Source organism: Tupaia chinensis, unplaced genomic scaffold, assembly GCF_000334495.1.
Source record: "Tupaia chinensis unplaced genomic scaffold, TupChi_1.0 Scaffold000070_1, whole genome shotgun sequence".
In the NCBI taxonomy this organism is placed as follows: Eukaryota; Metazoa; Chordata; class Mammalia; order Scandentia; family Tupaiidae; genus Tupaia; species Tupaia belangeri.
This window is the reverse complement of record NW_006159530.1, coordinates 4,497,348-4,523,174: the sequence shown is the minus strand read 5'-3', so window position 1 is coordinate 4,523,174 and position 25,827 is coordinate 4,497,348. Positions and strand designations below refer to the sequence as shown.

Genomic DNA, 25,827 nt, shown 5'->3' with positions numbered 1-25,827 from the left:
CTGCGGCTCAGTGCCCCGGCTGCCCTGTGCCCGTGTGTGCGCCTGTGGGCCTGGCTGGCTCGTCGTGAGATCTGGCTCGTCGTGAGATCCTACTGAGGGTGCTTGTCTTCCCGCTCTCGGTCTCTCATGCTCATGAAAGAAAAAATATTAAATGCTTACACTTTTATCTCTAGCTTTTACCATGCCCAAAGTACTAATGGTATATTATTCTTCATTCTTTAGTGTCTCCTGCATGTGAATTTTTCCTTTTTCTTTCTTTCTTCTTTTCTTTATTTTGGAGAGGTTTTTGCTATGGGGCGCGTGCACTCGCCACAAAGACAGAGAGACAGAGAGACAGAAAGCGAGAAATCACCCCCAGGGGGGATGGCCATGCCACAATCCCTTCTCCTCCATTCTCCGCTTGTGATCCTGGGCACGCACGCACATTCACCTGGCATGAGTTCAAGCCACTGGGTCAGGGACTCGAACCGCGGGCGGCTACATGGGAGTTCAGTTAGCCATTATGCTAACTGCTGGTCCCTTTCTTTATTATGTTTTTTTTTTAAGAGAGATTCTTGCTATAGTGTTCGTGTGCTCCCTGGAGAGACAGAGAGAGACAGAGAGACAGAAAGCAAGGAATCACTCCCCAGGGGAGATGGCCACACTGCAATGTTTCCTCTTGGGATTTTGGGCATGCACGTACACGTGCCAGGTGTGGGTTTTAAGCCTCTGAGTCTGACTTGAACCACGGTCAACTATGTGGGAATCCAGTGATGTAACCATTACGCCATCTGCTGGTCTGAATTTTGTTCCTTCAGAACAAGGGGTGGGCCAGCAGTTGGCGTGGTGACTAAGGTGCTGAAATGCCACATGGCTGACCACGGTTCATGTCCTGGACCTGGCTGCTTACTCTCTCACTTTCCCTCTCTCTCTGGTGAGCTCATATGTCCTACAGAAAAATTAAAAATAGTAATAATAATGAATAAAATTAAATAAACAATTCTTAAAAAAAAAAAAGACAAGGGATTATTTTTCCCCTTTGTGAGAAAAAGAGAGAGAAAGGGAGAAAGGGGGGAGAGGAGAGAGACCATGGCAGACATTTCTGGCAGGGTCTGTGTGCTGTGACCCTTCTGCCTGACTGCCAGCTAGCGAGATGACGGGCATGTGCAGCCCACCTGGCAGGCTCAGGGCAGCCCGGAACCTAAACCTGGGCCTCCCATGTGGCTTCCTGTCTCCTGGGCAGGTGGTGGTGTTACTTCAGTTGGGACCAACAGGTTAGTTTTTGTTTTTGAGGCCATAGGGTGCATGTGCGTAACAGAAAGAGAAAGAGAGTGCGGAAGTGCCCCCGGGGGGCCAGGGCATGCCACGTCCCCTTTCCTCCATTCCTCAATCTTGGGAGGATCCTGGACACGCATGCACGCACACATAGCCAGTGTGTATCTCAAGCCACCGGGGCCGGGATTCGTGCTGCAGTCGGCCATGTGGATTGGGCTTGCTCCACGCAGTGTTTAACCACTGCACTACGGGGCTGGCCGCCGTAGGGTTCTGTTATACTTCCTCTGTGTCCCCTCGCAACAGCAGATCGAGGCTGCATGCAAGGAGGGACACATCCCACGAGCCTCCACCCGGGTTAATGTTACTCTGTGCCAACGCACATTCTGTTCCCTTGGCACCAAGTGCCCCTGCCTCTTTCTCTGCCCTGTGACTTCCGTTCATCTCTGCGTGTGCTGGGCAGCCCTCCCCAGGTCCCTCCCCTGTCCCCTGAGCAGAGCGAGTATGATGTCGGTGCTGGATTTTTCTCCTCTGTTGGCCCACAGTCTCCGTGAGAGCAGAGCCTGAGTCTTCGTCATCTCCACGTCCCGGGTTGTCCCTGGACAGGGCCTCACCCAGGAGGCCACACTGAAGCGTATCTGAGCTCCCGAGTCAATGAACAAGTTCCAAGTCCAGTCTTTTACCAGAACCTGCATTAGATCTGAGTTGAGACCTCCTGGAGAACTATGTCGAAGGCAGGTTCAGAACAGTAGCTGTTGGACTTGGCCCGTCTAAAGCGCCGGGCTCGGGGTCCTGGGCTCTGAATGCCTCTCTGGTTTGCTGCTGTTCTCGGGGAGGATGGAATTCCAGCCCTGTGGTCCAGGGCAGCGGCCGTAATAGCTTCCTCTATATCCTGTCTTCATAAATTCCTCCCTGTTCCCTTCTCTCCTCCCTGCACCCACAACAAACCCCAGGCCCCTTCCTCTACGCCCCCAGCCTGAAAGGTATTTATGAGGCTCAGCCCTGGAGAGGCATCTGAGGCCCATCCCTGCCTCTCCCTTCCCGACATGAGGGTCTCTGGCCCCCCTCTCTCCCCTCCCTGCCTGGACCGACCCCAGATATCTCTCGCCCTGTTTATGGGCCTTTGGGATTTGTCCAGCAACCTGAGATGAGTCCACAAGGCCCCACAGGTAGTACAGCTCCGTCCCTGAGCCATGAACCACGGCCGGGCCTTTCATCTGCAATTGCTTATGTCAAAACCGAGTGGGAGGAACAGCCCTGAACTGTGCCAGACTGTTTTTTCCTTTTTTTTCTTTTCTTTTTTTTTACAAGAAAGGGGAAAGAAAGGCCCTGAGAAACACATCCGAACTTTGTGCCAAGCAAATCCATTTCACTCTGGTAGGCTGTGCGTGGACTTACTCTCCGGTCGTCCCCGCGAGGAGTCAGACTTATGCTGTGCTTGCGTCTAAGTGGCCTCCAGGGCTCTGACGTCAGCTTCTGAGAGCAGCAGTGGTGCTCCTTTCATCTCCGCGGAGGGGTGTCAGTTTAAATTACGAGGGGTCGCTCCGCCTGCATCTGGGCGTGGGAGTCTCTGGCCGTGGAAAGGGCTGCCTCTCCCCTACTCCACTTCTCAGCTGTCTTCAGGTTGTTTGTTTTTATTCTCGGCCACTCAGCGGCACTCCTGCCGGCTCTGGGAGAGATCTCCCAGCTCTGAGAATTGTCCTTTCCCTTGGACAAATCCGTAAGCGTGTATTTTAGGTATTGCCATTTCTGGGATTGAATTAGGCAGGTGTCCCCCTGCCAAAGGAGAAGACAGACTCCATGAGCACCCCGAAGGCAGCCTAGCACCTCCCTGGGGCAGTCGGAGGACACCCCTGCACCCACAGCATTTGCAGCCCGGCCTACAGAAGCCGGCCACAGCTGTGTCCCTATTGGCAGCTGAGTCGCGCATCCGTCTATACTCGGACAGATGCCAAAGGCCCTTCGTCACTCCAGCTTCGGAATCTCTCTTCTCAGATCTGCCAAGACACCTGACATTCCACACTGGGCACGGCTTGGGTAGAGGCGATTTCTGCTTAATGTATGAGGGTGCTTCAAAGAGTTTGTGGAAAAGTGGAATTAAAATACGAGTTTATTTTAGTGCCCAAAAGTGAAAATCCAGGCAGTTTTTCTGAGTTTTGTTTGTTTGCTCATTCAGGTTTTGTTGTAGGGCGTGTACCCTCACCAAAGAGAGACCGAGAGAAACAGGGAGAGGAGAGTAAGAAAGCACCCCCTGGGAGGATGGCCTTGCTACAATCCCTTCTCCTCCATTCCTCCTTGAGATTTTGGGCACACACACACGTGCCCAGTGTGATTTTCAAGTCTCCAGGCCCAGGTCTTGAACTGCAGAGTTGGCCATGTGAGAATTCAGCGCCTTAGCCACCATGCCACTGGCTGGTCCCTCCATGAGCTTTTTGAAGACCCCGTATGTATGGTGCTGACTGGGAGAGAACGCATGAGATCTCGCTAAGTGTGGGCTCCGTGCAGAGTCAGAGCTGCAGAGAGCAGGGCACGGGGTGTGCACGTCCCGATGGAGAACGGCAGGGCAGGAGAGGCGCAGGGCAGGGCTCGGCACGCTGGCGTGCAGGCCAGGTCTGGCCCAGGCCTGTCTGTGGACATGGCTCTATTGGAACACAGCCATGACTGCGTGTTATCTATGGCTGTTGTCATGCTATTCGTACGAAGGAGGAGGAGAGGGGCTGTGATGGAGACCACAGGTCTGCAGAGGCCGGAATGGTTACTCTCTGACATTTTAGACCAAGTCTGTAGATTCCTGTAGTGCCTCTTGGAAGGAAAAATGGGCACTGGACAAGACAGAAGGTGGAGTGAGATACTTCTCAGCATAAAGGAGGCATCAGAGGGAGGGAACGTCCTCTAATCAGTGAGAACACTTCATGGGGACGGGCGGGGCACAGCAGTGGGACACGACTGCGCGAGGCTGACCCACGTCAGGAGGTTCTGCGTTCATCTGCTGAAACTCCCTGAACACGCCAGGCCCCTGCGTGCCCATGATCAGGGCTGGAGGTGGCTGGAACTTGGGGTGGGTGGGTCATGGCGTCGGGACCCATGGGGTGCTGTTTCTCTCTTTCTTTTTTTATGTCTCTGTTGCTTATCCTTATGGAATAAGAAATTAAAGTTTACATTAGAAAAAAAACAAAACAGGGGCCCACTGGTTGCATGGAAGTTAAGGCAACTGGATCCCATATGGTTAACTGGACAGTTCGAGTCCCAGACCCGGTGACTTGAAAAATACACCAGACATGATTGTGTATGTGTGAACAAAATTCCAAGAGGAGAATGGAAGAGAAGAGAAGGGATTTCAGAGTGACCCTTTCCCCAGGGGGTGCTTTCTCACGTTCTCTCTCTCTCTGTCTCTCTCTATGGAGAGCACATACCCTCTAGTCATATAAACAAAAACAAAACTCCAGAAACAAGCCATTATTACTGTTATCACTTTTCTTTCTCTCTTCGCTCTTCCCTTCCTCCCCCTTCTGAAAGTAAATATGTCTTCCTTTCTGTCTTCCTACGAGGGCGTGGAGTGGTGATGGACAGCCATTGCGGTGGCCTCCACGCCCCACAACGTGGGCCCCAAGGCTGGCCTGGGAGAGGTTCTCCTTCCCGTCCTCTGCTGGTTCATGGCAGGGTGGCAGGTCTTGGGAAGTGAGCATGTCCCTGGGCCAGGCTGAGAGCAGGGTTGCAGGAGGGCTCCCAGAGGCCCTCAGCCGTCCTGCCCCTGAGCAAACTCGGGAACCACACTTTCCTTCTGCAAACAGCCCCACCTCCCTCCCTTTGCTCACCAGCACTCACACACTGAAGCCCACGCCACCTGCTCTGCGTTGGCTGAGGTCATGTCTGCAAAGAGAGAAACGGAGGTTTGTGGTGTACACTCTTAACTCAGACCCTCATGGGTAGGAGGCTGGTATTCACTGAAAATATGTGTCTGGGACCAAGAACACGGCTTTCATTTCATGTATTATGTAACACATAAATCATAATAGTGATTGCTATTTACTGAGCACCTGTCACATTCTGGGGGGTGCTAAAGCCTTCACATGCGCCATCTCGTTCAATCCCCGGAATACGGTTGCTTTCCCTGATGAGAAAACTGAGTCCTGAGAGCGTGTCCAGAATCACACATAATAATGAGCAAAGCCAGCGTTTAAGCCGGCGTTGCCGTGACTCCCAGGCCCATGCTGGTGGCTACCACGTCACATTGTTTCCTTGGACGGCATCCACAGGTACAAGCCATTACCATCGTTTCCGACTTTCCGTCCTCACCAGGTACATTATCCTACTTACCATATATAGTCACATCAGATTATGTGACGAATGACTGTAAAAAGAATCAGACCGACTCCATGAGACATTTGCAAATACCAGTTATTAACGTTTTTCGGGGGGCACCCCCAACGGGTATCTCTAGGCTGCGCTCAGCCCCGGTAGTCAGGCTCATGGCCTGTGCATGCACCTCGCATGCGCAGGGAGATGTCAAGATGCAAACTGGGACCTTCCCATGCAGCTTTGGACCACGCTGTGCTGCATGACCGAGCGCCACCTTAGCTGGTCAGCCAATGCCGTTTTATTGACGACACTGGCATAAGACATGAAGTTTCTCAAGATAACACCACGGCCTTTTTCTTTGAGTTGATTTACTTTTCAAATTTCTTCTGTGATAGAGAGAGGGAAACAGGCACTCTGACAGGGGCTCCTCACTCTGCCCAGATCCATACCCGGGTCTTCTGTGTGGCTTCAGTATCACAGAGAGGAGCCCTCCTGCTGCACCGGTGTGGTGGGCCAGCACCATTAGCTGCAGTGCTGCAGTTAACAAGGCATAGTCTTTGATGACCTCACGCCTCTTTTGCAGGGCTGGCATGCCCGGTCCTTGAGGTGGGGTGTCAGCCTATTTCTTTTGAAATGTCACTGAAAGCATGGAGTGCCAGAACGGTGTCTTTTTCACCCCAAGAGTCCACTTCTGGAGAGATGTATTGGCTTCACTAAACAGCAGGACCTAGGAGTCCCCCAGCAAAGGCAAATCCGTGGGATGGATGGCCTTCTTTTCATATTTTCTATCCTCTGCAGGGGCCTCTTATTTCCCTGAGCTGTTCAGTTCTTAAGTGCTTGTTTTTCTCTTGCCATTCTGAAAACCTCCCTCTGGAAGGATTTAGAACCCGTTCATACCGAGATAGGACTCGGGAGCCGCAGTACTCCCTGTGAAAGAGCAGCCTCAGGGCTGAAGACACCAATGTAGCCACCCCTGGGCATGAGGATTCTCACTTCAACTCTCTTTTCTCTCCTGCGGTTTCCTATTTGTGCTCCCGATTCGATTTGGGTGAGGCAGAGGGAGAAGACATCCTGTCTACCACGTCTAGGAGCCACCGGTGCCTGGGCCCTTGGCGGCTTTGCACTGGCAGCACTGTTCCTGACACAGCGGGGTGGGGGCTATGTTCAGCCTGCAGACGAGGAGGCTGAGGCTCTGGGACTTGGTGTACCTTGCCTCAGCTGCCCTTGCACAGGGCGGTGCTGGGATGGTGCAGGGTGCCCACCTCTGTCCTTCCCAGGTATGCCGCAAGGCTCGCGTCCTTTCAGCTCCGGGAGCTCAGCTCTCCCCCTCAGTGTTCACGCTGCGTGTTCAAATGCTCAGAGGAAAGACGCTAGTGCTCGCTCAGACGGAACGAGGGCTCTTTTGGGCTCTGATGGAACTTAGCTGATATCTACAACAAAGCAGCGTATGCAAATGAGCATCCTTGAGGCAAGAGTGAAGAAAAAGTCCACGTTTGCATTCTTTTTAAAAAATGTATAATTAATTTATTTACGGTCATTTACTGTACATCAATACAGTATACAAAATGAGATTTTCCATCCAGAATACATTGCGTATTAACTCAATCAAGGATATTACCATACCTGTTATCATCAACAGATATTTTTCTGTTTCTTGTTTCTTACATATTTAGCTTCCCCCCCTTGATTCCCTCCCTCTCACCCTCTGTCAATTCCCCCTCTCCTCCCACACTGTCTCTGATATGTACAGTTGTTTTCCATGCCTTTGTTTTTTCACATTTTATTGATTCGCTAAAGATATTAATTAATTAAAAAGCTTTCAATAGCAAGCACAGCATATATATATATTTATTTATATACATATATATATTTATATACATATATATGAATGCATATTTGAATTTGGCTGTAAACCTCAGTGAGTAAAGTGAACATACTATAAAGTAGCACCTCACTGGGCTATATAGCTTCCTGCAGTCATTAAATAGGTATTAAAAGGTATATTTAATGCATTTTTTAATTTCAAGAAAAACAGTTTCAGCTTTAATAGATCAAAATAAAAAAATATTAAGAGAAATTTACTTAAAACTTAGAGCCAGGAAAAAGGTTAGGATTGAGTTAAATAGTAGGTAGATGAACCTATCAACAGTTCAAGAGAAGTAAAAAATCCTTAAATATGGAAATCAAAGCATCGAAGAAAATCAGTCACGTTTTGGTCAAATGTATAAAAAAATGTCTATTTTACTAGTTCAGACTCCATAATTAATCTCTCTTCTATTGAATTGGCAGTGTTACTGTGGTCTGATCTTTCCATTTAAACTCTGGAAGTTAACATTCAACTCCGGACTTGTCCCTACCATGAGGCTGGCCATTCTCCTAGTTGTTTTTTATACTCTTATTTCTGTGTGTTCGACTTTAGTTTTCCTGTATAGCAATCCCTTTGGCACTTCTTAGAGAGCTGGTCTGGTATTGGTAAATTCATTCAGGTTTTGTTTATCTGAGAATGCTTTTGTCTTTTTTCCCCATATGAAGGTTAATCTTGCTGGGTATAGTATTATTCTTGGTTGAAATTGTTTTCCACTAACACTTTGAATATATTTTTTCATTCTTTCCTTACTTGCATTGTTTTTGATGAGAGGTCCAATGTTAGCCTGATGGGATAGCTTTTGAAAAGTAATTTGACGTTTCTCTCTTGCCAAATTTAGTATCTTGACTCTGTCTGTGGTTTTGGTCAATCTGGCTATGATGTGCCTTGAGGAAGATCTTCTTGGGTGATTCTATGTGAGGTCCTTTGTATATCTTGGGTCTGGATATTTGAGTTCTTCTCTAGTTTTGGAAAGTTTTCTTCTAGGATTTCATGGAGTAGATTATCAATGTCCTTATTAGTTTCTTCACTTTCTGGGATACGATTATCCAGATATTTGGGCATTTAATGGTATCTAGTATTGTATATTATTCTCATTTTGAGGGGTTATTTTCTGTTTTTTGGGTGAATTTTTCTAGATCAGAGGGTCTATCTTCTACATCTGAGATTCAATATTCTGCATGATCTAATCTGCTTTTGATTACTTTCAACTGAAGTTTTTTTTTGTTTGTTTTTTATTTTTATTTTATTATTATTATTATTATTATTATTATTATTATTGCTGTAGGGTGCATGTGCTCGCCAGAGAGACAGAAAGTGAGAAATCACTTCCCAGGAGGGATGGCCATGCCGTGATCCCTTGTCCTCCATTCTTCTCTTGGGATCTTGGGCATGCATGCACACACGCCCAGCATGAGTTTAAGCCACTGGGTCCGGGACTCAAACTGTGGTCAGCTGCATGGGAGTTCAGTGACATAGCAATTACACTAACTGCTGGTCCTCAATTGAAGTTTTGATTTCCTATATTACAACCTTCATCTCTAACAATTCCATTTGTTTCTTTTTTATGATAAGTATTTCCTCTTACGGATTGTGCAAGAACTTCTTCACTTCCTGGAACTCAGTGTCTTTTTTTCCTGCGTCTTCTGTAGTTCGTTGTCTCCTCTTGCATCTCTGTTAGCTTTGCCACTATGAATATTTTAAATTTTCTACCTGAGATTTCTATGAGGTCCCTTGTATTCTCTGTGGAGAAAGAGTAGTTATTCTGGGGAGCAAGAGGGTAAAGTCTGGGCAGAGGGTCTTTGGTGGTCGTAATCCCATGCATGCATTCTTGATGGGATGTGCAGCCAGACAGTCTTTCACACAGTGGGACCCTAGGTGGTGTGGGGGTAGACTTTACACAGTGGGTCCTCAGGTGATGTGGGGGTAGCCTTCACACAGTGGGACCCTAGGTGGTGTGGGGGTAGACTTTACACAGTGGGACCCTAGGTGGTATGGGGGGTAGACTTTACACAGTGGGTCCTCAGGTGATGTGGGGGGTAGCCTTCACACAGTGGGACCCTAGGTGGTGTGGAGGGATGTAGCCTTTAGTCAATGGTCCCCAGGTGGTGTGAGTAGCCTGCACTGGGAGTGGCCAGAGAGACTGGAGCAGGACCAAGCCCCAGGTCAAGAGTTTTCCCTGGAGAAAGAGGACAGCTGAGCTCTGGGACGCAGAGATAAATGTGGCTCTTGTTAGGGTCCTCTGAGCCCACGTTGTCCTCCTTTTTTATTTTCAAAAACAGAAAGAAGTCTCTCACACAGGGATCTTTCCCAGATCCTAGAAGCACCTTCTAGGAGCACAAAGTCTGTGGATGAAAGAGGTAGCCTGGGAAAGACTGCTGAGTCTGAGATCTTCATTTCCTCTAAGTTACCCCGTTTACATTTACTGGTGGATGTATACAAAGGTATATAAATGCACAAAGGTGCCGCTCACTGCCCACAGGTGGAGGTAGCTGCCCAGGGACACAGGCACTGTGACGCAGCGTGACCTGTCTTGCAGACAAGCAGCTCTGATGGTCGTGTGTTACTGTCAGTGACCTGACGCTGGTCCTCCAGGGCGTTTGTGTTGTTTCCAGACAGGGCCTAACCGCACGGCACGTCACAGTCCTACCCCGGCGTCCTTGGTACCCGGGACTCCTGATGCACACTGCTGTGTCCGCACCGTGGGGTGGGCCAGGAGCCGCACCTGGGCAGCTGTCTGTGGGGACGCCCTGCGGTGGCTGGGCCTCGATGGCCTTTTCAACAGCGAAGTTTCCTATGTCCCCGCAGGGTAACTTCTCTAGATTTAGTCTTTAAAAATGGCATGTAAGAAATAATACTAAGGGCTAGCAGGTGGCGTAGTGGCTAAAGCACCGGGCTCCCACATGGCCGACTGTGGTTCAAGTCCCAGACCTGGCAGACTGAAAGTCGCGCTGGGCATGTGTGTGTGCACATGCTGAAAATCCCAGGAGGAGAATGGAGTGCCAAGTGGCCATTCCATTGGGCGGTGATTTCTCACTTTTCCTGTCATTGTTTCTCTCTGACAAGTACAGAGCCCTACAGCAAAAAACAAGAAAAGGGAAAAAGAAACAACATTAATAACCAACACTTACTGAGTACTTATTACATGCCACGTGGCATGCTGAACATGGTATAAACTCAATTGGTGTAAACTCATTTAATTCTCAGAGCAACCCCAGTGAAGTTGATCCTCTATTATGATTTTGCAGATTAGGAAACCGAGTCACAGAGAGGTTAAGTAAATTGCCCAAGGCCACAGAACATCACACTGTGACAAAGCCCTGAGGTGCAGTGGTGGCCCCTGGGGTTCCCACCTCTGGGCTTCAGCAGTATTTGACAACTGTGGTGGCAAATCAATACCACATAGGTTGGGTTATCACCAGGACTTCCTACTAAGGGATGCAGCCTTTGTAAAGCCATCCCACGAATGTGGATGCAGCTCCTCCAGGAAGTGGCTTTCAGGGAGGCATCACATGGTTTTTTTGCACCTTTCAGGCAAAAGTGATGATGAAGAAAGCCTTTGCAAGTCAGCCCACGGGACGGGGAAGGGAGCCGCCGAAGACAGCAAAGACCACAAACGCCCCAAACGTCCCAGAACCATCCTCCCACATGGCCGACTGTGGTTCAAGTCCCAGACCTGGCAGACTGAAAGTCGCGCTGGGCATGTGTGTGTGCACATGCTGAAAATCCCAGGAGGAGAATGGATTGCCAAGTGGCCATTCCATTGGGCGGTGATTTCTCACTTTTCCTGTCATTGTTTCTCTCTGACAAGTACAGAGCCCTACAGCAAAAAACAAGAAAAGGGAAAAAGAAACAACATTAATAACCAACACTTACTGAGTACTTATTACATGCCACGTGGCATGCTGAACATGGTATAAACTCAATTGGTGTAAACTCATTTAATTCTCAGAGCAACCCCAGTGAAGTTGATCCTCTATTATGATTTTGCAGATTAGGAAACCGAGTCACAGAGAGGTTAAGTAAATTGCCCAAGGCCACAGAACATCACACTGTGACAAAGCCCTGAGGTGCAGTGGTGGCCCCTGGGGTTCCCACCTCTGGGCTTCAGCAGTATTTGACAACTGTGGTGGCAAATCAATACCACATAGGTTGGGTTATCACCAGGACTTCCTACTAAGGGATGCAGCCTTTGTAAAGCCATCCCACGAATGTGGATGCAGCTCCTCCAGGAAGTGGCTTTCAGGGAGGCATCACATGGTTTTTTTGCACCTTTCAGGCAAAAGTGATGATGAAGAAAGCCTTTGCAAGTCAGCCCACGGGACGGGGAAGGGAGCCGCCGAAGACAGCAAAGACCACAAACGCCCCAAACGTCCCAGAACCATCCTGACAACCCAACAGAGGAGAGCATTCAAGGCCTCATTTGAGGTGTCCTCCAAGCCCTGCAGGAAGGTACAGGAGGGAAGAGGGGAGGTGAGGGAGCCGGCCCCTGCTCTCTGTGCACCCTGATCTGTCCGAGATGTCCAAAGGCACATGGGACCGGAGTGGTGGGCAGCTCCAGTCAGAGCCTGTGGATGGGCCAGAACCTACTGAAGATGCAGGCCCTGTGGCCGGCCGGGGCTGCAGTCGGCTCTCCTGTCTCTCATGTGTGCACCCCAGCTCCAAGTGGCCCTGACTCACCCTCCCACTTCACAGGAGTGACGGCAGTCATAGCACCAGTAGGCGTCCGTCGTGGTGTCTACCGAGATGGGGCAGCTGAGTGCCAGAACGCTGTGGCTCGTAGAGGGGCCTTGTTTTGGTCCGACTGATTGTGCTTGGCGTGGCAATATGCGGGTTTCTCCTGCTGCGGTTCCTTCCCTTTTGTTGGACTGTTACTCCACGGCACAGACGTGCCACAGTTTGCAGGAAGGCACGGGAGGGCGTTTGGTGGTATCCGGTTTGGAGCTTCTATAAATAGAGCTGCTGTGAACATTCATGTAAAAAAAAAAACTATATAGGGACCAACATGTGACATACTGGTCACAGTGTTGAATTCTCACATGGCCGACTGTGGTTTGAGTCCCAGACCTGGCAGTTTGAAAATCATGCTGGGTGCGTGTGTGTGCGTGCCCAAAATCCTGAGAGGAGAATGGAGGAGAAGGGATTGTGGTGTGGCCACCCCACAGGGCATGATTTCTCACTTTCCCTTTCTGTGTCTCTCTCTGGCGAGTGCACATACCTTGTGGCAAAAAAATCTTTAAGAAAATTATGTATATAGTTATATATAATTTATGTATGATTATATATAAAGTTATATGTAATTATATGTTTATATATATTATACATTATATATATATAGACTAAGATATATATATATATATACACACATGCCCCCATATATATATATATATATATATAGTACCTTAATGTAATAGGAGCTTATTTTTCTGAATGTCGCCGTGCACAGGTGGGCAAGCCAAGCTGGAGGGGAGCCCTGTGCCCACCACAGGTGTCCGAGGAAAGTCACCATTGACCCTGGAGAGAAGGCACAGAGGGCAAGCATTTGGCTTTTTCTTTCTTTAAAAGATGCTTAAAGAGAGGAAGGAGGAAGGTGCCCTACCAGTGGGGTCCCCACACCTGATCCCCCAGACTCATCAGGCTGGCTCACAGGCGTGCAGTGCATACTCAGGGGGGCCATGGGACGTGACCCCAGGCCTGTGCTATGTGGGTCCAGTTGCTTTGCTGCTGCATCACTGCTGGGCCTCAAGCAGCTGCCCTTTCAAGGACCTTCTGTGGGTTGGTCACATCACTGCCACTCACATGTGGGCCTAAGTGCAGTCCCGTGGCCACACTTTCTGCAAGAGAAGCCGGGAAGGGAGTCTTGTCAGGGCAACCGCGGGCCCTGCTAAGGCAGGGAGTCCGTCAGTGGTAGGAAGGAGGAGGGGACGGGCCCTGGGACAGTGAGCTGTGCCGGCTGTCGGGCTCTTGTCATTTCCTGGCTGCCCTCTGCATGCTGGGTGCCGTCGCGTGCTTGCTGGTGAGAGACAGAGGGAAAGCAAGAAGTCACACTTCGGGGGGATGATCATGCCACAATCCCCTCTCCTCCGTTCTCCTCTTAGGATTTTAGGCACGCGTGCACATGCGCCTGGTGTGAGTTTCTTTTACACAATTAAAAGAGGGAAAAGAAGACATTCGTTCTTTATTGAAGATCATAAAGGAACTGCATTTAAAGGTTTTCACACTGGCTCCCGAGGTCTCTCCTCTGCCTGGGCTGTGTGCTGGCTGTAGCCCAGCAGCTGGGGCTGGCTCCACCTGGCTCTCACTCCAGGGTCCAGGCTGACGGAGTGGTACCCTCCTGGGGCCTGTTGCTGTCCCAAGATGGAGGCAAGAGGCCACGGCAAAGCAAGGAGCCTGTCGAAAGCCTCTCGCTAGGGATCACACACACGTTCCCGGTCCAGAGCAAGCCCCGCCTGGTGCAGGGTGACGCGCACTCCCCCAGGGCAGCGGCCATGGGAGGGAAGGGTGGCATTTGCTGACAGTAACGACCCTCCCCCCACACACCTTCAGACCTCGCAAGACAGTCAACTACAGAGCTCTCCCTCCCCACTGCAGCTCTCTGGGCACCCAGGGCGGTATGGCAGGAAGTGAAATACCCCCGGCAGCCCGCACATGACCTCCGTTCTCCTCTTAGGATTTTAGGCACGCGTGCACATGCGCCTGGTGTGAGTTTCTTTTACACAATTAAAAGAGGGAAAAGAAGACATTCGTTCTTTATTGAAGATCATAAAGGAACTGCATTTAAAGGTTTTCACACTGGCTCCCGAGGTCTCTCCTCTGCCTGGGCTGTGTGCTGGCTGTAGCCCAGCAGCTGGGGCTGGCTCCACCTGGCTCTCACTCCAGGGTCCAGGCTGACGGAGTGGTACCCTCCTGGGGCCTGTTGCTGTCCCAAGATGGAGGCAAGAGGCCACGGCAAAGCAAGGAGCCTGTCGAAAGCCTCTCGCTAGGGATCACACACACGTTCCCGGTCCAGAGCAAGCCCCGCCTGGTGCAGGGTGACGCGCACTCCCCCAGGGCAGCGGCCATGGGAGGGAAGGGTGGCATTTGCTGACAGTAACGACCCTCCCCCCACACACCTTCAGACCTCGCAAGACAGTCAACTACAGAGCTCTCCCTCCCCACTGCAGCTCTCTGGGCACCCAGGGCGGTATGGCAGGAAGTGAAATGCCCCCGGCAGCCCGCACATGACAAGTTCTGCCCTTTTCTGTGCTGCCGAACTCTCAGCCTCTGCATGGCCTTGCACGGTGCAGGGTCCCCCCGGCAGCTGCCAGGCCACCTGCAGGAGGTGTATGCACACAGAAGTGGACACCCCGAGGGAGCTCTGCGGATGGTGACCGGGCAGCAGGGAGCTGCAGGAAGGAAAAGGTCACCTCTATCTAGGGAATCAGGCGAGGCTTTGTGAGCAGGTGGCTCTGAGCTGGGCCTCCAGCAGGGGATAGGGTTTCAGCAGGTGGGGCGGCTCTTGCACGAACCCCCATGTACGGTGGCTTAGCACAGGGTGCGCCTTTGGGATCTGTTCTAATCATTCCAGGGTTCCCAGGCCCAGCCCAAGCAGTGAGGTAAGGGCCAAGTACTTCCCAAGGCCTCCGCGTTGTTCTCCTCACCTGTGTTTTCAGGGAGCGTCTTCAATCCCATCTCCTTCCTCAGAATCGAACCAGCAGGGGCAGGGTCCCTCAGGCCCTCCAAAAGTGGTGCTTCCTGTTCCTCCCATTCTCCCCGCCTGGGTGGCCCTCCGCCAAGTGCCCACATGGCCGGCACATTTGCACGTGTTCCTGTGACCCAGGTCCCGACTGCCCTGCCTGTGTGGCCCCACTGCGTGCACCAGCTACAGAGCTGGAGATTGCTCTGCCGGGTACCAGATGGCTTCTGTCTTCTTCCCTTTGGCCAGGGCTTACTGGGTTAGCAGTGAACATGAATACTCATGAAGCACTCCAACTCACCTAGAGCTATGAGGGACAAAACCGAAAATTCTGGACCATGAATTCACCGGAGGGCAAGAGAGAGCCTTTTTTGTTAAAGATAGGTTTTTTTTTTCTTTTTTTTTTGCTATAGGGTGTGTGCAGTCTCTGGAGAGATAGACAGAAAGCAAGAAATCACCCCCCAGAGGGGATGGCCACACCGCAATCCCTTTGCTCCATTCTCCTCTTGGGATTTGGGCACATGCACACACACACACCTGGCCTGAGTTTTAAGTCGCCCGGTCCAGGAATTGAACCATGGTCGATTATGTGGGAGTCCAGCAACATAGCCACTACACCATCTGCTGGTCCTGAGAACCATTTGTTTTGCAGAGTGATTCGCACCCTCGGTTGTCCTTAAGTAAGCTAGCGCGTGTATGTTATAGCTGATGCCCAGACCAATTTCCTTCATGTCTGAGGACCTCTCCAAGGCCTCGTTTTCAGGGGAGCAGGAACCCAGAGCACCTCTTGGGAATGTCCACGTAAATGAAAAATTATTCCTTTCTTTGTCTCTCCAGTGAGGGGCTCTTTGCCTGAGTGAAGGAGGTGTCTCTGTCTGGGTCTATGCTGAGCATTGAACACTAGACAGCTATTAAGAGGCAACCTGCTGCTGGAGCCAACCTGCTGCTGGAGCCATCAGGTGGCATGGCGGCTAAGGCACTGGACTCCTACATGGCCAACCATGGTTCGAGTCCAGGACCTGGTGGATTAAAAATCATGCTGGGCACGTGTATGTGTGAGCTCAGAATCATAGGAGAAGACTGGAGGAGAGGGGGTTGGGGCGTGGCCATGCCCCCTGGGGGGCGATTTCTCACTTTTCTTCTCTCTGTCTCTTCTCCAGACGGAACATGAGCGCATGTTCCCTATGGAAATACAAATGCACAAAAAACTAAAGGAAAAAAACACGAAAGGTGCATTAGCCCGGCCTCCCTGTGCTGCCTCCTCAGCCAAGCCGCGACATCGCTGTTTGTTTGTTTCTTTTATTTTAAATTCTTTTATTTAACTTTATTTACTCATTTATTTTAATTTGCCCAGAGAGGGACACAGTGACAGAGTGAGAGAGTAAGAGAGAGAGAGGGAGGGAAAACGAGGAAGCAGCCACCAGATCCAGGTCCTGAACCGTGGCCGGCCACGTGAGCGCCCCAACATAGCCACTACACCATCTGCTGGTCCTGAGAACCATTTGTTTTGCAGAGTGATTCGCACCCTCGGTTGTCCTTAAGTAAGCTAGCGCGTGTATGTTATAGCTGATGCCCAGACCAATTTCCTTCATGTCTGAGGACCTCTCCAAGGCCTCGTTTTCAGGGGAGCAGGAACCCAGAGCACCTCTTGGGAATGTCCACGTAAATGAAAAATTATTCCTTTCTTTGTCTCTCCAGTGAGGGGCTCTTTGCCTGAGTGAAGGAGGTGTCTCTGTCTGGGTCTATGCTGAGCATTGAACACTAGACAGCTATTAAGAGGCAACCTGCTGCTGGAGCCAACCTGCTGCTGGAGCCATCAGGTGGCATGGCGGCTAAGGCACTGGACTCCTACATGGCCAACCATGGTTCGAGTCCAGGACCTGGTGGATTAAAAATCATGCTGGGCACGTGTATGTGTGAGCTCAGAATCATAGGAGAAGACTGGAGGAGAGGGGGTTGGGGCGTGGCCATGCCCCCTGGGGGGCGATTTCTCACTTTTCTTCTCTCTGTCTCTTCTCCAGACGGAACATGAGCGCATGTTCCCTATGGAAATACAAATGCACAAAAAACTAAAGGAAAAAAACACGAAAGGTGCATTAGCCCGGCCTCCCTGTGCTGCCTCCTCAGCCAAGCCGCGACATCGCTGTTTGTTTGTTTCTTTTATTTTAAATTCTTTTATTTAACTTTATTTACTCATTTATTTTAATTTGCCCAGAGAGGGACACAGTGACAGAGTGAGAGAGTAAGAGAGAGAGAGGGAGGGAAAACGAGGAAGCAGCCACCAGATCCAGGTCCTGAACCGTGGCCGGCCACGTGAGAGCCCCCCGCCCCACCCATGCCACCTGCCAGCCCCAATGTCACTGTTTCTCGTGTTCATTTTCTTCCAGGTGAGGGAGACTCTGGCTGCAGAGACAGGGCTGAGTGTCCGGGTCGTCCAGGTGTGGTTCCAGAACCAGAGAGCGAAGGTGATCTGCCCCTTACTGTCTGTCCCCGTGTAGTGGCTTCCTGGACTGACAGCAGGAGGGCACTGTACTGCTGCCAGCTCTCCTGACGAGCCCTTGTCCCAGATGTCCGTCACCACAGCCTGCAGAAGGGAGAGCCCACACGTTTGTTTTCATGAAATGACTTCTATTTTCCTAGTGGCAATGGCTGTGAATTTGGCCAGCCACCTGTACAAATAAATGTCTTTCTGTCTTTTGGTAAAAGCATGTTCTTTAAGTCACATTTATTTAGCCCAGATACCAAAGTTCTTTTAAAATCTCGAAGAGAAGACCCCAGCGGCCACACCTGACTGACTGGTCTAAGACAACATTCTGTCTCCCTCACCTGCCCCGGCCTGCCCCTCACTAACTGAAGCCACGGCCTCCTCCTGCGTCCTCTGGGCCCTGCCTAAGTCTGTGTCCCCCTGCCGAGGTCTTTGTGTTAGACCTTTCACTTATTCATCTTCCTGCCCCAGGAACATTAACATATGTGCCTGTGGTTCTGTTTCTCTAAGGTCACATCCTTGCTGGGTGGTAATTACTATTGCCCGCTTGCTAATTGATCATGATTGGTTAGCTGAATTCCTGGGACATGGCTGTGGATGTGTTCCTTTAGGAAAACACGCCATGGTGCAATACATGTCAGGGACCCATAGCCTGTGGCTTCATAAAGCAGAGGAACCCAGCTAAAGCTCTGAGAAATCTTGCAGTCGAGAAATAATAACAGTAAAAACACCGAGTGTTGACTTTCACGTACTTGCACACATCCATTCAAAGTACACAGACACCTCGACTTACAACGGGGTCATGTCCCAGTAAACCCAACGTAGGCTGACAATGTCGTAAGTTGAAAATGCATTTAATACACGTCCTCTACCACACACGCCAGCTTAGCCTCCCCGACCTTGCATTCTCAGAGCACACACTGTCACTGACAGTGGCGACATCACCTAACGCAAAGGCTGTCTTAGGACCAAGTGTTGGCGGTCTCGCGCGCACTACTGACGGCCGTTGCAGTGAGGATGTGGTTGGATGGGTGTGGGATGAGTGGTGTCTACTAATGTGTTTGGCCAAGTCGGAAACCTTGAATTGAGCCATCGTTAAGCCGGGGCTCGTGCATATGCTAACATCTCATGGAACCCTAAGGTTTCACAGAACACAGTTTGAGAAACGCTGGTTAAGACGTTCTTTCAGGGAAGTTTGCACGTTAACAGGGTGCTCTGGAGACCAGCTCCTAACCCAGAGGTGTGGCTCTCCCTGTTCAGCCGTTGGCACCTCTAACACAGGACCGGCAGACTGGGTTGGGGAGGCAGCCTTTGGTCTGCGTCGAGGCTGGGCAGCAGAGCCCGCGGCCCCCGACTCACGAGCTCACGTGGACTGCTACTGCAAAGGCTCGAGCCCCACGCTGCTGGGAGGAGCTGCACCGGCATTCCCAGTCTGCAGTCCTCCCACGGCTGCGGATCTGACTAGAGGGGCGTTCCTCCAGGGTGACCCCTTCACTGAGAGAAAGCAGGGAGACACTCGCGGTCCCCTTCCTGTGGGCACTGCTGCAGACCCCTGACCCTGACCCTCCTGTCCTCTCGTCCTCAGATGAAGAAGCTGGCCAGGCGGCAGCAGCAGCAGCAGCAGGACCAGCAGAGCACCCAGAGGCTGAGCTCCGGTAAGCTGGCTGCGGTCCGCCACCCTCGCCGTGCCCACTGCCTCCCAGGGGCCTCTGGACGCCAGCTCTTGACTTTTCTGTGTGTTCATTCATTTCTTTCCTCCATGAGTGAGGCAGGGTGACAGAGAGACAGCACACAGGGTCTAGATGCCGCGATCCACTCCTCCTCACTCTGCCCTGGATCGGGGGCACTCGCGTGTCTGGGGTGCTCGGGGAGGTCGGGATGTGAGCCCAGAACCCCCCTGTGCATCAGCCTCGCACACCTCACGCTTCACTGCTGTGCTACTGTCTGGCCTCCACCCGCTTTTGAACGATGGAGGCCTGGTCTAGTCCTGTGTGGTGGATGAAACGGTCCAGTCAGGGTTGGGCCGTGAGGATCAGGGAGCGGATGGAGGGTGCCAGGGCTGCAGGGGTGAGCAGGGGCTCACCGTCTCCTGAGCTCCCTTGCCCAGATCCACCATCACACTGGGGGCTGTGCCAGGACTGTGCAGAGGCCCAGGCATGTCCAGGGTCAGTCTTATCCTTACAGGCCAGTCAGCTACTGTGACCAAAGTAACAAAAAATAGTAAAATAGTGATAGTGTCAGCCCTTTGGTAGTGGGTCCTCGCACGTGCCGCCTGACTCCTGCAACACCTCCCTCCCTGCAGTGGGCAGAGAAGTCACCATTGTCCCCTCTTACAGAGGAGCGGAGATGACCAGACCCAACGTGCTCCTAGATCAGTCGGGGATGCAGCGGGACTGGAACCCATCTCCCTGACTCTGTTTCACCAGGCGCCATTGCCTGGTCCACCCCTGCCCACATGTACCCATTTTTTGTTTGTATTTTGTTGTTTTGAAGACTAGTATGGGGATTTATAGGGACCAGCAGTTAGCGGAATGGCTATGTCGCTGAACTCCCATGTAGTTGACCGCAGTTCGAGTCCTGGACCAGATGGCATAAACTCATGCCAGGTGCGTGTGTGCGCGTGCCCAAGATCCCGAGAGGAGAATGGAGGAGAGGGGATTGCGGCATGGCCATCCCCCCTGGGGCGTGATTTCTTGCTTTCTGTTCTGGTGAGTGCACACGCCCTATAGCAAAAACCTCTCAAAAAAAAAAAAAAAAAAGAAAGAAAGAAAGAAAGAATAAAAAGAATAGTATGAGGATTTATGAAGCGGTCAAGAGGAACAAGGATGGAAACCATTAAAGAAGTGAAATGAAAAAAAAAAAAACTAAGAATCACTGTATTAAACAATGCTATCCTTTTTTAAAGAGTTATTTATTTAATTTTATTTATCATCATTTTTTACTTTGCTATAGGACGCATGTGCTCACTGGAGAGAGAGAGAGAGAAAGCCACTAGGTCCGGGACTCAAACCACAGTCAGCCATGTGGAAGTCCAGTGCCTTAACCACCATACCACCTGCTGGCCCAACATTAAGATTTTTTTAAAGAATTTTCTAAGAATTATTTTACTTGTCATTATTATTCTGTTATTATTTTTAATTTGACTGAGGCTAGACAGAGAAAGAGAGGAAGGGAACGTGAGAAAGCAAGCTGCCAGGTCCAGGACTTGAACCGCAGTCACCCATGTGGGAGTCCAGCTGACTAACCACCACGCCACCTGCCAGCCCCCCAATGTTGCCATTCTTTTCTGTTGTTGTTGGCCCTCCCTCCTAACTACTTTATCATACTCACATATTTTTTTACTTCAGTTTAGTGAAGGTGGCAAATCATATTGAATAAAATATCAGGGAACATGTGGAGGGAACCCACATATTAATATTGTATGACCCGTCTGTCTTCCCATTTACCCCTGCCTGCAGGTGGGGTGTCACGGGGATGGGATGCTCATTGTTTCCTGAGCAAGATGCAAAGTTCAAAGAATATCCTTGATTTTGTTTGCATTTTCCATTATCAACATTCTTTTTCACTTTTTCATAAATGATTATTATTATTTTATACTATATCCAGCATTGCTGTTCCTTTTTTTTTTTTTTTTGGAGAGGTTTTGGCTATAGGGCATGTGTGCTCAGCAGAGAGACAGAGAGACAGCGAGAAATCACACCCCAGGGGGATGGCCATGCCGCGATCCCTTCTCCTCCATTCTTCTCTTGGGATCTTGGTCACACACGCACATGCGCCCGGCATTGAGTTTAAGCCACAGGGTCTGGGACTTGAACATTCTTAAGGAGACACTTGGCATCACCCCTCCCACCCTCTGTGTGCGCTTTCTGCTTCACGCTCTCTGCCCGTGTTTCACCAGGCGCCATTGCCTGGTCCACCCCTGCCCACATGTACCCATTTTTTGTTTGTATTTTGTTGTTTTGAAGACTAGTATGGGGATTTATAGGGACCCGCAGTTAGCGGAATGGCTATGTCGCTGAACTCCCATGTAGTTGACCGCAGTTCGAGTCCTGGACCAGATGGCATAAACTCATGCCAGGTGCGTGTGTGCGCGTGCCCAAGATCCCGAGAGGAGAATGGAGGAGAGGGGATTGCGGCATGGCCATCCCCCCTGGGGCGTGATTTCTTGCTTTCTGTTCTGGTGAGTGCACACGCCCTATAGCAAAAACCTCTCAAAAAAAAAAAAAAAAAAGAAAGAAAGAAAGAAAGAATAAAAAGAATAGTATGAGGATTTATGAAGCGGTCAAGAGGAACAAGGATGGAAACCATTAAAGAAGTGAAATGAAAAAAAAAAAAACTAAGAATCACTGTATTAAACAATGCTATCCTTTTTTAAAGAGTTATTTATTTAATTTTATTTATCATCATTTTTTACTTTGCTATAGGACGCATGTGCTCACTGGAGAGAGAGAGAGAGAAAGCCACTAGGTCCGGGACTCAAACCACAGTCAGCCATGTGGAAGTCCAGTGCCTTAACCACCATACCACCTGCTGGCCCAACATTAAGATTTTTTTAAAGAATTTTCTAAGAATTATTTTACTTGTCATTATTATTCTGTTATTATTTTTAATTTGACTGAGGCTAGACAGAGAAAGAGAGGAAGGGAACGTGAGAAAGCAAGCTGCCAGGTCCAGGACTTGAACCGCAGTCACCCATGTGGGAGTCCAGCTGACTAACCACCACGCCACCTGCCAGCCCCCCAATGTTGCCATTCTTTTCTGTTGTTGTTGGCCCTCCCTCCTAACTACTTTATCATACTCACATATTTTTTTACTTCAGTTTAGTGAAGGTGGCAAATCATATTGAATAAAATATCAGGGAACATGTGGAGGGAACCCACATATTAATATTGTATGACCCGTCTGTCTTCCCATTTACCCCTGCCTGCAGGTGGGGTGTCACGGGGATGGGATGCTCATTGTTTCCTGAGCAAGATGCAAAGTTCAAAGAATATCCTTGATTTTGTTTGCATTTTCCATTATCAACATTCTTTTTCACTTTTTCATAAATGATTATTATTATTTTATACTATATCCAGCATTGCTGTTCCTTTTTTTTTTTTTTTTGGAGAGGTTTTGGCTATAGGGCATGTGTGCTCAGCAGAGAGACAGAGAGACAGCGAGAAATCACACCCCAGGGGGATGGCCATGCCGCGATCCCTTCTCCTCCATTCTTCTCTTGGGATCTTGGTCACACACGCACATGCGCCCGGCATTGAGTTTAAGCCACAGGGTCTGGGACTTGAACATTCTTAAGGAGACACTTGGCATCACCCCTCCCACCCTCTGTGTGCGCTTTCTGCTTCACGCTCTCTGCCCGTTTGTTCTGAGGGAAGCAGCCACCCCTGAGGACACCTGAGCTAGGAGGCCCGCAGCCATGGGGTCCACCCAGTGGGGCACCCAGGCATCCGGCAGCACGAGGTGAGGTGTACCAGTCTGTTCTGTTGCTAGTGACAGAAGATACATGAAACTAGGGGATTAATAAAAACAGAAGTTTTTTCAGCTGACGGTGAGATTCAAGATCCAGGGGCCACACCAGGCAGGGTCTTCCAGGGTCCCCAGCACACCATGAGGGTGAACGCAGAGTGGATAGTGCGCACGCGCCAGTCTGCTGTCGCACTCCCTGTTCCTGTCCATGCCCAGAGCCGATCCCGGGCCCAGTCTGGCGCGGTTGGGCCTGAGCTCTCAGACACTCACTCCATAGTCCGATGGCATTCTCACCCTCTCACCCATCATGAACAAATCTCAGCGAGTTTGCCCGCGTCTGTGCCTTGGGCTCTGCATCCACAGAGTGGGGCTGTCTCACAGGACCTCTGCAAAGTTCGGGGCGGTCACAGGGACGGGAAGAGCTCGGGAAGAGCCACGGGGCTGACTCCACCTAGGCAAACCTTGCGAAGCGGAAGGGCCCATGGAGGCATTACGAGAGCGCAGACTCCTAGCGTGTGGGTCCTGTCGGAAGACTTCGAAGAACCCCTGAGGGTAAATGGAGATAGCAGGGGGTGCCCTCAAAATCCACCTGCCCCCCACCCCATCCCTGTTCTCTGAGGTGATCCCTGATGGCTGTGGCAGGGTACACTTCATTATACAAAAGAGGAAGCAGAGCTAGGGAAATAAAGTTACCTAGCTATGGTGACACAGCTCACGTGGTCATCGTCCCCCAAGATGGCCCTCCATGACTTCTGGCCCATGTGTGGCTGCTTCTGACATGGAGCAAGCGTGACCAGATTGTGATTCTGAGACTAGGACATAAAGGACAGACGGCTGTTTCTTTCTTACTCTTTCTTCCCTTTCCTTTCCTCTCCCCTTTCCTTCCCTTTTCCTTTTCTTCTTTTCCTCTCTTTTTCCTTCCCCTTCTTCCTTTCCTCCCTCCCTTCCTTCCATTCTTTCTTTCAATTATTTATTGTCCCAGCCATGGTGGCATAGGCAAAAGAAGACTAATTTTATTGAATTGATCTGCAGTGCTGGGAGCCACATGGCTGACCGTGGTTCTGATCCAGAGCTGACCTTAAGCATGCTGGGTGTGAGCGTGCCCAAGGTTCGGACCAGCTGGAAGGCTGGGGCAGGGGAGCATGGCGTGATGAAACACTGTCAGGGTGCCTCTTTCTATTTATTTGTCCACGAGAAAGATGGAGAGATACAGAAGTCACCCGCATGCCGCCCTCCACCCCAGCCTCATCCAGCTAGGACCATGGGCATGTGCATGACCTGGCACATATGGGAGTCCCCGGAACGTGAACCTGGGGCCTGCCCATGTGGCCCCAGTTGCGTTACTGAGGCACCACCACCTGGCCCTACCAAGTGCAGTTTCCCTGGGCTCATTCGCTCGAGGGGAGCGGCTGTCATGTGTGAGGGCAGTGGCCTCTGTGGAGATCCGCACAGTAGGGCAGCAGTGGACACCTGGTGGTGATGGAGGACAAATGTACAGGATGCCGGGTGGCCTCTGGGCTGCGTGTGGAGAATGACCTGTCCCCTTCCTCGCCCCACAGCTCAGACCAACGGCAGCGGGAGCGCTGGGATGGACGGGATCATGAGCCCCTACACGTCTCTGCCCACGCCGCAGCAACTCCTGGCCCTTGAGCAGAGCGTCTACAGCACCGACCCCTTCCGGCAGGGCCTCACCCCTCCCCAGATGCCTGGTGACCACATGCACCCCTACGGTAAGGGTAAGGCAGGTCCCACGGGGCCATCCCGCCTGCCGTGGGTCTTCATTCCTACCCGGCACGTCCCTGCAGGTCCCGTGTGCTAGAGCGCCGACGTAGAACAAGTACTCAGAACACACTAGAATCGCTGGGCCCAAGGCTGCAGAAGAAAGACCCACCTGCGTATTCACTTACCTGTCCTTTCACAGTTCTTATCTGTTAGGAGGAGGCTGCCCTCTCACTGTAGACCGAGTTTGGGCTAGATTAAAGCACCTACGATCTGCAAGCAGAATCGATGCTGATGCAGGCACGAGTCTGTCATTACACTTTTACTGAAAGAAAGAGAACGCATCAAAGCACAGAAAATGAGTTTAGAATTGGGACCAGCAGTTAGCATAATGACTATGTTGCTGGACTCCCATGTAGTCGACTGTGGTTCGAGTTCTGGACCCGGTGGCTTAAACTCACACTGGGCGCGTGTGCATGTGTGCCCAAGATCCTGAGAGGAGAATGGAGGAGAAGGGATTGCGGCGTGGCCATCCCCCATGGGGGGTGATTTCTCACTTTCTGTCTCTCTATCTCTCTCTGACCTTCTGGCGAGTGCACACGCCCTATAGCAAAAACCTCTCAAAAAAAAAAAAAAAAAAAAGAAATGAAAAAAAAAAAAAAGAAATGCATTTAGAACTGAACCACTGTACTATGGACACCAGTAGGCCCTCCGATTTCAGTCATGAAACATAAACTGACTTATGAGGTGAAAAACATCTCACCTGCACCTCCAACCCCCCAACCATGTTAGGTGAGGGGTCGATTTAAACGCGCGGTACTCAGAGCGCCACTTCCCCACCTGCCCAGCCTGTTACTTAAGCTCGTGGACAAGAGCCAGGGGCCTGGACAGCCAATGGGACAGAGTGACCTTCAGAGTGGAAGGCAAATTCATTCTCAGGGCCAAATATAGGCAACTATTTTTTCTTTCTTTCTTTCTTTCTTTCTTTCTTTCTTTCTTTCTTTCTTTCTTTCTTTCTTTCTTTCTTTCTCTTTCTTTCTTTCTTTCTTTCTTTCTTTCTTTCTTTCT

General features: G+C 50.6%; 1 protein-coding gene across 1 annotated transcript in view; it reads left to right on the top strand.

Moving 5' to 3' along the window:
- LMX1A (LIM homeobox transcription factor 1 alpha) overlaps positions 1-25,827 on the top strand; it is an 82,955-nt gene that overhangs the window by 55,006 nt on the left and 2,122 nt on the right. Inside the window, exons 5-9 of the mRNA XM_027767670.1 lie at positions 10,949-11,041; positions 11,694-11,866; positions 17,477-17,554; positions 19,160-19,229; positions 24,600-24,770. Of these exons, the coding sequence (XP_027623471.1) occupies positions 10,949-11,041; positions 11,694-11,866; positions 17,477-17,554; positions 19,160-19,229; positions 24,600-24,770 (585 nt within the window). The remainder of the gene's footprint in view (positions 1-10,948; positions 11,042-11,693; positions 11,867-17,476; positions 17,555-19,159; positions 19,230-24,599; positions 24,771-25,827) is intronic.